At 34.4% G+C, this 13012-nt stretch overlaps 2 protein-coding genes across 2 annotated transcripts; one reads left to right on the top strand and one right to left on the bottom strand.

Annotated features, from left to right (window-relative positions):
• Nucleotides 1-1651: 1651 nt before the first annotated feature.
• On the bottom strand, nt 1652-5982 carry CKX7 (cytokinin oxidase 7). Its single transcript, XM_013002493.2, has 4 exons — nt 4690-5982; nt 4318-4593; nt 3340-3602; nt 1652-2257 (listed from the first exon to the last, which is right to left on the bottom strand). Exons 1-4 carry the CDS (start codon nt 5407-5409, stop codon nt 1939-1941), a joined length of 1578 nt encoding a protein of 525 aa, XP_012857947.2. The 5' UTR covers nt 5410-5982; the 3' UTR covers nt 1652-1938.
• A 3996-nt stretch (nt 5983-9978) lies between these two features.
• Nucleotides 9979-11961, top strand: LOC105977161 (uncharacterized). Its single transcript, XM_013002439.2, has 2 exons — nt 9979-10683; nt 10873-11961. Exons 1-2 carry the CDS (start codon nt 10211-10213, stop codon nt 11573-11575), a joined length of 1176 nt encoding a protein of 391 aa, XP_012857893.2. The 5' UTR covers nt 9979-10210; the 3' UTR covers nt 11576-11961.
• Nucleotides 11962-13012: the final 1051 nt, after the last annotated feature.

The following is a 13012-nucleotide window of genomic DNA, read 5'->3' on the forward strand; positions in this document are numbered from 1 at the left end:
AGCAAAAAAAATTATAAATAAATATTAATAAAAGAAAAAGAGATTTTACTTATTTCAAAATAAAGTTTACAAAATGGTGCATTTCACAAGAAATGATGATCTTATCATTACTTTCCTAAAGTATTTGCTTTCCCAAATATTTGTTTCTTTCATCAAACTTTAAATTCTATTATACCAATAATGAAACAATATAAAATAATTTAAAATAAACTTGCTATTTTGTGTCTAATAATTTAGTACATTTCAGGTCGAAAATATTGTCTTAATTGATTTTATATAATAAAAAAAAAAATAGCCGATCGTAGCAAGTTATGCATGATCTCGTATAATGAAATATCCATCAAAGATATATAATACCTGAATAAATAGAAATAATTTGTAAAGATTGTCATATATCCGGAAATAAAAATAGTAATAAAGAAAAAGTAATGATATTTGTTTAAAAATTGCCCAACTTTTGATGAGAAAGAGAAAGCAATAATAAAGAAAAAGAAAAAAAAAAGGGGGGGGGAAGCTAAGCTATGGAATTAGGGTTGTGGTGGATTGTGGGAACCAAGTAGATTTTGATTTTCTTTTGTTGGATGAAACCAATTACGGTTATATCTCCCAGGTCATATGTTTAAAGCTATTTATAAAAGTTTTTTTTTTCTTTTTCATGACAAAAAAGAATCTGATACTCATAATATAATATCCAATATTAATAATTAATTAATCAGTGTTTATGTATCTGATTTTCAGATCAGTTTCTTATCAGTGTAACAATCTTCTTTATTTGGAGCACTTATCTATGTTCTAAATATCTTTGACTCATTTAATTTATACAAGAATCTAAGTATAATTATTATTTAAACATATTAATGAACTTCATATGTATGTTTACTACTGGTTCTAAGAGTAAGATCATTAGCTAATGGACAAAAAAAATGAATAAGACATAATTATTTAATTAATTAAATAAGATTCATAACCGAGTATTTAAATATGTATTGATAAAGTATCTGTTTTTTTTTTTTTTTTTTGTTTTTTTTGTTTTTTTTTTAAACCAAAATAATGAACCATCAAGAATTTAGGAAACATCATCATCACAATAAAAAGAAAACTTTGATTTTTTGAATTGTCAAATATTATTAATTTGGTAAATTACACTTACATCCCTGATGTATGCTAAAATAACTTTAAGGTTCCTAGGGTATTGATAATTAGAGCCACACCACTGAAAATTTTACCGGAGCCAAGATTTCATGTCCTGGTGTTCGATATGCATTATATATGTTTTCCGCGGGACCGTTAATAATAACATAGACGAAAATTTGTAAATCTTATATAAAATTAATAAGGATTTAAGAAATGTTAGGAAAGCCATGTGAGCCTCTAGCTCTATATTGTCTCGAACACTGCCTGAAACTAATAGTCCATTAGAAGCCTAACGGAGTAACTTATCTAATGCATTGTTCCATTAGGGTTTCTAACAAGGGATGAATGTAATTACCGATAGAACATTAACCTTTAAGTTATTTTAGCATAACTCATGGGTGTATGTGTAATTTACCATAATTAATAACAAATAGCAAATAAATATAAATTCTGCACACTTTCCAGCCCAACAATTTTAATTATTGAAAAATTGAACTGTAACGATTGCGACTAAGGCTGATAAAATTGTCATTCTCTTGTAAAGACAAACCACCATTTTTGGACTTTCCACATTTCTGTCATACAACACAAATCTTATTGCCTATTGGATTTGGCCCAGCACACCACTAATTATTGATACCTAGAAATTAAAAAATAGAAATAAAAAAAATTAAAATTTTCGTCGAGATAATTCATTTACATCTGGAAATTAATTAAACCCCCGTAAAGAGAGTGGAAAAGAAAAAAAAATAATAATAAAAATAAAAAAAGCACCACCACCAAATAATAAATGGAAAAAAAAAATCAGGAGGGCTGCCAATTTCTAGGAAATATTTTCTGGCCAGGTGCAAGGAGAGCCATTGGATCAAAAGAGGCTTTTCTCCCCTGAAATCTGGTCCATTGATTCCCAAAGTGGTGTTTCCAATCATCTGTGGAGTTGTAATGGGGAAGGTACAACTTGAAGTCAAAGCCATTGTTAGTGCATGTTTGAACAATTTCTTGATTCTGTACAACCATTTCTTGCACCGACAAACCTTTTGGATATGGGAAGCAGAACCGCAGCAGCGCCACCAAATAAAATATCTCCCCTTCCGGCAACACCGTCGATTTCCGGCTATCCCACCTATATATATATATATATATTTTTTAATTATTATTATAATTAACCACAACATAAATAAATAAATTAATTAATTAATTGAATTTATTTACACACTCATTGTACCCTGTCTAGATTCTACAAGATCCACCAAAAAGCTAATGGTGTCACAAGCTAGCTAGCTAGTGGCTTTTTTAATTTTGCCAGTTAATTAATAATAATACACTTAATTTGTACTCACATATATAGCCAAAAATTCTATATATACATTATTGCACAACCAAATTAAGTGGACGGTTATATTAAATTTAGTAATAATAAACAAAATCTATGACAATTATTAATCATATACTACTTTAATTCTGGCTTATACAACCTAGAAGGGTCACTTTACTTCCATCTTGTCTATCTCTCTCTCTTTCTCTACTTATGACAATTGGTTTCTAGAAATCTACCATTATTCAATAAATAAATAATAAATTAAATAAAATGGTCGTATTCTAGTACAGCTGCAATAACTGCAATTATTTTATACTTGAAAAAATAAAAAGAAGTTGTGGGTGGGTCAATGTTATATTCTAAATTCTAATCCTTCTTACTTTATACAAAGGAAAGAAACATGACATGTATTATGTGTATATGTAAATCTTACCCACCCGATTTAAAATGACCCAGCAAATTTTGTCAGCGGATCCGATCCGATCCGATTAGTACAAAATAGGGTGGTCCGCCCCATTATTCACCCGCACTCTTACTGGACCCATTCCCCACCTAATTAGTTCTCTCTTCACCCCAATAATCTCTTTTATTTATGTATCTATTTCAAGTGAATTCATAATCAAAACTATTAATTAATTAATTTCAAATACGTACACTAGAAATTTAATCGAGGTTGATTATTTGCAAATACGGTGGTAAATCAACTTAAATAGAAAAATCATGGTGATCGTGTAATAGTATAGTACAATTTTTAGGAATAAATAGATGCCAGAAATAGAAAGAACAGAAGAGGATTAGGGGTGTAATAAGAAAGTTTAATTAAAAGGAGAAGAAGGTAGAGAGAGAGAGAGAGTTGTAGAGAGAGAGAGAGAGAGAAGGACACGTACTTGGAGCGTAGTAGAGGGTAGACAAGCATAGGGCCACCGACGCCATGGTGCAAAATATTCTGAAAGACAAGACGGTCGAAATCAGCGATGTCTGTTTTGGAGATGAATAGGTTAAGCCACGGGTGTGGGGCTTCCCATATACCATTTGCCTTTGCCTCTTTCTCCGCACGCTTCACACGTGACAGAAACTCCACGTACCCCACTTCCACCTCGAACCTCATTCCCTCCTTCTCTCTCATCCCTCCCATCAATCTCTCCACCCTCTGCACCATTCAAATAATTATTAATTGAAATACAATATTTACTAGAGGACTAATTATAATTAACAGGACGACTAGAAGTGGTGAAATTACTATTTTGGCCCTGGGGGGAATTTTATTTTATTAATTTGTCATTACGCGAGGAGGACGTCAGAAGAAATTAAAGTACGGTTGGTGTCAATCTCGTAATAAGGACCGCATTCTGTGTCCGCTTCCATACGTTTGATGCTGTCAGAAAATCCAATGGAAGATACATACCCAGCACAAACCCACAGTGTGTATGGTCACCTTTCACCACCTTTTTTCCTAATTTATTACTGTTGCCCCTCCCCCCGCCGCCGCCGTGACTCCGCCGCCGTGGAGTCCGGAGGCGCCACCCACCTTCCCGAGTGGGGTGGGGGGCTGTGGTTATTACACGTGGTAAGGCTTTTTGACCTTTTCACTGGGTGGGACCCACTTATTGCTTCGTCGTCAACATCAAACTTTGTGGGGTCCAATTATCATACACCTAGGTCAAAATTAAGTCCCCTTCTAGTCTCATCTTTTAACTTAATTGGCCCCACACATTCTTAATTCTAGACAACCATAAACTATTTTATTCAATTTAAAATACTAAACCAAAAAAAAGTAACATTTTTTAAGAACTAATAATTGCAAAGTTAGAAAAAATGAAATTTGAATAAAAATGAACGATTTAATTTAATTTAATTTAATTTACCGTGTCAACTGTGAAAGGCGGGTCCTCATTATTGTAATGCAAGGCCACCTCAAGGCAGTAAACAACCGGGCCGGCATTACGAGGGATCCGGGTCGGGTCAAATGATTGATTTGTATCCAATGGAACCGTTGGCCACCCGTTAACCGGGTCATCGCTGTTGGTGACTACAAAACCTTCCACGTAATCGAACGAGTCACCCGCCGGCCGAGTCACCAGCAACTCGGCATCCCGAGTGAAATCGCTGAACTCACTGTACACCACCCTTATCCACCTCACCTACTCACCAAAACAACCACATAAAATAATCAGCAATTTAAAAATCCATTAAGACTTCTGAAACGTGTCTACTTTTGTATAGCTGGAAGTATATACCATGTCGGGTGCGGGTTGGAGCATGACCCGGGCCCGAGTGATGACTCCGAACTGCCCGAGTCCACCAAGAACGCTGAAGAAGAGTTCCGGATTCTGATTCTTGGAACAAACCAATACGTCGCCGTTTCCTGTAACGACTTCCAGCTCCGTTACATTTTCCGTCTGGGGACCGTAAACGAAAGCCTGACCACTAACGCCGGCGTTAGACAGAGTGCCGCCGACCGTCAAACCCAAGTAATCCGTCCACGAGCGTGGGGCAAGGCCGTACCGGGAAACGCAGTGCTCCAGTACATCCTCCCACAATGCACCGCCACTGACGTCAGCCAGCGCCGCCGCGGGGTCAACGTCGATTCTACTTTCGATTGACTTCATGTCGAGGACGAGGGAGCGGTGGGCCATGGCCTGCCCGTTGACGGAGTGCCCGTTACCGCGGGCAGCCACGGTCAGGTGCGGCGACCGTGACGCCAGCCTGACAACCTTCGCCACGTCGGCGCTGTTTGACGGCCGAATGACGGCCAACGGCTCAGTGAAGTGGGTCCCGCCGAAATCTTTACCGGCGTCTGAGCCGCATCCGCATCCGGCGAATTCCACCGTCCCGTGCAGGTCGACGCCGTTGAAAAGCGGCAGGACGTCGCCGCGGTCCTGCTCCGCCGCCGTGTCCTGCTCCGGCATGGAGTCGACGTCGTTTTCGTGGACAAACCTCTCTATATATGCTATCATGGTTTTTTCTTCCGAATACAAAAAGATGTGGCTACGGTTTCTTTATTGAAACGAAATCTTGGAGTGTATAAATGGCGCAATTGTATCAGGATTATATATCGGAATTATAAATAGTGGTAGCTCAGTGGAATTTTTAAATACTAAACATTAAATTAAAAAAAACAAAAAAAAAAAGAGAGAGAGAAAGAAAGAGGAAAAGTAAAAGGGTTTCAAAATTCAATCTCTCTCTCTCTACACTCTCTCTCTCTCTTCTCTCTCTCCTATCGGCTATGAGGGTCAGCTGCAACTGTCCGCCACTTGTTTTTACAAAATGATGCTTATTTCCTGTTTAGTGGTTATGAGGTATTTTACCAAGATTCGCAGCTGGCTACTCTCTTTTCATTTCGGCAATTTTTTTTCTAATTCTTTTTCTGAAGCTGTGTTTTTTCTGTTTAAACACGACTTTCAATTGTTATAATTCACATGCTGTATATAAATCAAGATACGGATATTATTCGATTTTTCTATTATAGACTAATTTGTTAGGATAGAGTTTACAAATGTTGGCAACATGACACTAATTTGATTTGGTCAATTATTTACTAGTTTCATCACATTTTCCTCTTATATATACTCTTCTATATTTTTGTATATATATGTGTGTAGCATTACAATTCATAAAACTCCTCCTTCTGCCCAAGAAGAGTTCGAATTGATTGAGCTGAGATTATTTGAAATTGTTGATAAATTCTTATATCTGATAAGTTGTTTAAATTGTTTGGATAATAAGATTATAAGCTGGTTTTACAAGTTATAAGATCTTAACTTTAAAGCTCTCAATTTTCTTATTTTATGAAATTTTAAGGTCTATTTTACCAAAAAAATACCATACACTCTCGAAGAATGTTTTAAGCTTTTAAATATCTTACAAATTTTTTTAACAGTTTATAAGCCTAGTCAAAGACCCTCTTAACAATTGTAAATACTAAATACAAAATAGAAGAAACAAAGTGTATTAAGAACTCCTACGAATTACCTACCATATAAAGAGAATTAATGATAATTTGTTCTCAAGTAAATTTATTGGTAAAGTTCAATTGACTGATAAACCAACATACCTCTGCATTATATTTTTACAAAAAAAAGTCAGCTCTAATATTCTAAAAGGTCAACTCTTCTATTGTGCAGGTTCTATGTTCCAAATCTTTCAAGAAGTACCTTGTTGTGACCAACAAATATTCACTCCGAGTTGCAATAGTAGTGATAATAGTTTATTAAAATATTATTAGAATCAAAGTGAATATCGAATTGATAAATCTGTTGTAGAATTAATCGTAGATAACATAACGAAGTGTAGAGAAAAACAACGAACGGCTCCTAAAAATCAAGAGTCGAAAGCTTGTTGTAGTAAACAAAATTAGCGCACATATTTACAGTCGAGATTGAAAAATGATTTTGCTGTGTGCAATCGATGTGTGACAAATACATCACGATTATATTTTTCACAGAAAATTTACGAGGGTCATTTCAATATATCGAAACAACTCGACTAAGCACGTCATTAGGAATATTTAATTATGTTAGCAAGTGGGAAGATAATCCTTAAATCATAAACTAATTACGTCATTCCAAATCTAAGCATTAGTTAGCTGTCCAATATTGAACAAGTAGTAACCAATCCAGAAAAATCTTCTTTTGTCAGCTGATCTCACCTTTGTTTGAACTTTGAATTCATTATTAACAAAATAAAATTAAATAAATTAATAGTAATTATTAATTTAAAGCAGATAATCAAAGATATGTTTGTTGTAGATTTCTTACGTAGCTGAAGTTATAAGAAATTGGGTGCAGCATTAAATCTTCTGATGCAGTATTCTGGATTTCCTCGACGAAACAGAGTATTGTGGTCCCAAAAAGATTTTCATTCCTATAATATCATTTTTTTAATTTATTATTTCTTTGTTTTATTACAAGAAAATTTATTTATTTATTTATTCATTATTCATTGTATTTTTCTTTATGCCAACTTGACGTCTGATGTATACCTAAAATGCTTATCCTTTTACTGACATAATCACGACAAAACTATCAAACCTTTTATAATGTAAATTGTAATTATAACTAAACAGATTTTTTAAATAATACCTAATGATGTGTATTTTAATTATTAAAAAAAGAAGCCTACGTACAAAATTTAAGAAGATTTAAATAATATATATTTTCTATTTTTCCCAATAAACATAAGTTTGAATGAATAAATAAAAAGAAATTAAGTAATTAGTATTCAGCGCTTGCAGGTGAAGGAAAATAAAAATATGGATCTATAAAAATATATTTTAAAAAATCTGACAATTTTCTGCTATAATTTTTTTAGTCAAATTCAATTAAAATATTTTGAATATGCAACACGAGAAATAAATGCGTATTAATTAAGGGCTATTGAGTTATTAGAATTATACACAACACAATGAATTCTATCGTTTTCTTTCTATATTTTCTTTGCTATTTTCAGCTTTGTTCAGTATTTGACGTAACTTTTTTCTTCATTTTACCGTACACATACATGTTGGTCAAATTGCAGTAGAAAACTTAATTCTTATTTATTTATTTTATTTTTATTCATTATTTATTATTTTATTTTTAATTTTTATTTTTATATGGTAGTTATATCCAACACAAAAAAATATCTCACATAATCTGATATTTGTGATTTGGAAGTCTATTCAGAATCTCAGGCTCTAGAGATTTTAGTTGACTGGGAGTTGAGACATTCAACAAGTCAATAGTCTTATTTGAATATTTGATAAATGATCATGTTACATTCTATATATGAGTGAGCAAAAAATATAAAAGCCGAAAACTTGAACCGGAAAACGATAACCGAGCGCCATTACGCTCGGTCTAGAGTTGTGAACCAAAGCTATAGGTTCGCGTTTAGTTTTTATGTTATTTTCGTAAAATCTTATTTTTCCTTCTTTCCATGTCACACTACTAGCAAGTATCAAGTAGCAACTCAATTCAAAATTTTATCTTGCAAACTGCAAAAAAAAGAATAAGAAAAAAGAAAACTTAAATATAGAATGAAAATTCGGAAGAAACGAACCCAATGAATACTGGCCCAATGGGTCATATAATTTAAATCGAATAAAGCAAGTCATATAATAATATAACAAAAGTAGTGGCCGGGAGCCCAATTATGGAGCCCAATAGTTTGTATTCATGGGTTTGATGGGCTTCATTTTTGTTTGCTTGGATTATCAAAATAGTTATTTTAATAAAATTAAATGGATATCGAAAATTTCGGAAATCATAATAGAAAAACACTATTCCAAGATCAAAAAATAATAATCAGAAATCATCGGAATTCAGAATATTTGTTCCAATTGCCACCCCTTGCCAGTAGTTATTTTATTTCACACATTTTATTTATAATAATACAATTATTATAGGAGAGGACAAAATAAGCATATATATATGGGGGTGAAAGAGTAAAGTATTATTGCAGAAGAAAGGAGAAAACGGGAATTTCAAGAATTTAAAAATGAAGAATACATACATGGGAAGATCAGTGTCTGAAAATGAAAGGGCGTGTGCAAGAGAAAAAAAAGGATTGTAGCCGTTGGATTGTTGAGGGGGGTGGGGGTGGGGGTGGGGGTGGCAGTGGACACAGAAATTAATGCAGAGAAGGAGACAGTAAGGACGAGCAAACACAGTGACACATTCACGTGCGCCACCATCAATTCTATTTTGTAGTTTTATTTCTTTCAGAATCTCTCTCTCTCTCTCTCTCTCTCTCTCTACACATTTACCTGCTCTGCTCTCTCTCTCTCTACTCTGCCACACACACAACCGCACGTGTCATCTCTAGTCTCTCTCTCTCCTTATTTATTATGTCATAATTAATGTAAGATAAAACTAGCAAATTGATAAAAATACTCAATTAATTAACTAAAAATCATATCATACAATTGTAACTTCAAATTTAAAATTTACTTTTTGTGTTTGGTTGTATTCAAAATTTGTGATACTGAAATTTTTACTCAAAATTATTTGAAATCATTCAATCCAAATGCAATTTGATAGACATTTTATTTCACATTTGCTATTGTATGAATATAATTATGAGTAATTTGTTCTTTTTCACGTATTTACATAGACAGTCGATTCAAAACGTTAGGTGGTGTTTTCAACCAATACCATAAACGATTTTAAATATATGTTTTAGAAGTTGACGTGTTTGCAATTAAACTTTAAATTTTCGACGAAACAACTTTATTGGTAGTTTCCTAAATTTTAGTTTAAATCTTTTTAAATTATATAATAGTGAGATAAAATAGGTTTATAATAAGTTTTTAAAAAATAAAAATAATAATAATAATTTCGTTTTCAATCAATACCCAAGTCCTAAACGGCCAAAGAAAAAAACAAAAAGAGAAAAAAGGTAGATTCTTCTAACCGGGTCAAGTTAAAAAACATACCAACCCGTTTCATTTCCGGGCCCTTTATCTTCTCCCACAGTTAGCTAGTAGCTCTTCCATTAACAAGGGTTTCCATCACTCTCTCTCTCTCTTCCCTTCTTTTCTCTCTCTACCCCTACCATTTCCTTCTTCTCTCTCTCTCTTCCCTTCTTTTCTCTCTCTACCCCTACCATTTCCTTCTTCTCCATCTTTCTTCCAGTAAACGTACAATTTCTCAACATTATTATTAGGGTTTCCAAATCTAAACTCATTTATTCTTCTTCTTCTTCTTCAAGATCTACCAGTGTCACTGTTCATCATCATCTATACATACAGAATCATATATATCTATATCTATATAGATAATGCATTCGGGTTTTGAAATACCCGGAATCCAGCAGCACCAGCAATCAGCACCGGAAAACAATATACTATCCATGAACCAAACCCATATTATTCATGACCACCAAATCCACCATCATTCACTAACCACTCCCACTCAGCAACTATTCCTCGACCACCAGCACCATTTCCTTCCACCCCACCACTACGGCGGCGCCGCCGCCGCCTCTCAGGCGTATTTCCCGGTGAACTTCAAGCTAGGTCTAAACGAAATCTGCTCCAGATCAAATGATTATAGAGACTGCAGTAGTAGCATTAATAATAATAATAATAATGAAAGAGGTGGTGGTGCGGCAGCTGCAGCATCAGATGGTAGCTTTCTTCGTGGGAGTGAGCAATATGAACTCCCCGAGGAGAGTACCCGACACCCTTCTCTCGGAATCCTCCATTGTTGGCAGAACCAACAAGATTCCCCTATTAAACAACCCCGCTTCTGGTAATTATTTCTTTTTTATTTCTCACTTCTTTTACATTTATTTATTTATGCATCATTATTTGCTGTGATCAAGAACATTAATTTTTGGTTAAGAAATAATTAATAAAAGAAAAGAAAAGAATATATATATATATATTGTCGTCCTTTTGAATAATAATATTGTTAATAAGAAATAATAAATGTATGTAGGGAACCAGTGGCAGCAGAAGTATCCAATGAAAACAGTGAAATAGTAGAGAGACAAGAACACTTGCAAATGCATCATCAGAAAGATATCATCAGCAAAAGTAGATCAGTACATTTTGGCGAGCTGGAAGCCATTTACAATTCTACTCCTACTTCTAATAATATTAATAATAATCAGGCTAACCAAACAGGCCCTAGCCCTAGTCATAGTCATATTCCGCCGCCCGTGACCGCCCACTTGCCGCTGTCCGAAGAAGAAGCGGGGTCGGATTCATTGAAGAATAACAATGCTGATAAAAAGCCGAAGAATAGGAAGAAGAAGAAGAAAACGGAAACTAGCTATATGTATAGCGAACTAGTTGATCCAATGTCCGAATTCTTCGAGAACTTCACGAAGCAAGTGATGGATCATCAAGAAAGTCTTCATAGGAAATTTAGCGAAGCAGTCGAGAGATTGGATGAAGAGAGAAGGGCTAGAGAGGAGGCTTGGAGGAATCAAGAATTGGCGCATTTTGAGGAGGAATCTTTGGCTAGGGCTCGTGATAGGGCTTCGGCGAAAAGTCGAGAAGCCATGATTGTTTCGTATTTGGAGAAAATCACGGGTCAAAGAATCGATTTTCCGTCTGAAATCGAACGTGGTAGTCTTAATATTAGTAGTGATGATTTCCAAAAGAACGGCGAAATGCACGAGGAAGGTGTTAATTAGTTAATTAAGGGCTTGGATTGAACCGTTGATTGAAGTTGGTCGAATTATCGCCTCGGAAAACGATGGAGAAATGGAGTAGCTAGCATGATTAGAGAACTAGGGTTTATGTATGTTTTATGTTGTTTCTTTGCTTCAATCCTAAGTTAATTATTTCTGCTTATTCCAACTAAATTATAGCACTAGCTATTGAATTTTGATATATAGGAAAAAAAAAATGACTTTCGTTGGCATGTTGTACTTATTTTGTCTTTTTTAATATTTATGATATCTACTAGTCATGCATTCTTGTATCTGCATTCTGCAGATATAATGGCCTACTGCATTTAGATCATCGGTCGATCTTTTGGAATGTATAATTAATTAAAGTCGTGTTCCAACTTTTTCCATTTTGCTTTCTCTTAGTTAATGTTCCTACTTTTAGTAATTACTCTCTCGGGGCACTGTTTTTGTTACGATTTTAATACGGTAGAGTCGAACCTAATTGCAAATTTGGACTAGTTACATATAATTCCTATATTGTTGGTTGCGAGTTCGATCCTTTATTAGCGAAACAACTAACAAATCGGTTTGACGTAAAAACATTATGTTCGAATATATCTAATTTGAATGAACTATTTCGACAGGAATCGAACTCGAATAGTTCTATTAAAACGAAATCTTAAATCATATATATTTATGGAGTAGGTTGTGGTTGATATATTTAAGAGGCTTCAATGTTATTGAAGCAACTCATGCAAACATTTTGGTTTGCCATAAATAACACTCAACCAGCACAAGGTGTGGGAAACGACGACGTAGCAATGTGCGGGGCGCGGTGGTGACTGGTGGTGGGCGCCGGTGGCGGGTCCCGGTCAGAGGGAAGAGTTTGCATTTCTGAATTTGATGGCTACACTAGCAGCCATCAAAAATTAATTGCCGCCTGCACACCCTCTCGTGCATATATTGACCACCTGTCTAACTAATTATTTCTCTGCTCTTCTATTTTTATTTTGTTTTATTAGTGGGTAAATATTAATAATTAATTATAATAAGCCCATTTTGTGATATCTCCTGGTTTTGTATATTTTGTTGGGCTTGGGCGAGAGCAGCCCATTATGATAGATCACGACCATTATTGGGCGGGCCTGTGGGCTTTTTTCCTAAGAAAAAATCCGAAATGAAATTGAACCGCAGATCTACATATAATTACCTTTAAGTGTGTGTATTTAGTGAATAGTTACTTAATCAAATCTACGATTTAAATCCACTTGATGTAAATAATCAGGTGTAATATCTGATTTCCAATGTTACTCGCCAATATAAAATCACAATTTTTTTAGAGGCAAGAAGTAATAAAATCACTATCCAAAAAGTGGGGAAATATTTGCCAAACCTGATTTGAAGGATTATACTTACATGGATTTTATAAATGCTTTTACATGGATTTTATTAAATTTT

Source organism: Erythranthe guttata, chromosome 1 (assembly GCF_056151865.1).
Source record: "Erythranthe guttata isolate IM_541 chromosome 1, IM_541, whole genome shotgun sequence".
Taxonomy (NCBI): Eukaryota; Viridiplantae; Streptophyta; class Magnoliopsida; order Lamiales; family Phrymaceae; genus Erythranthe; species Erythranthe guttata.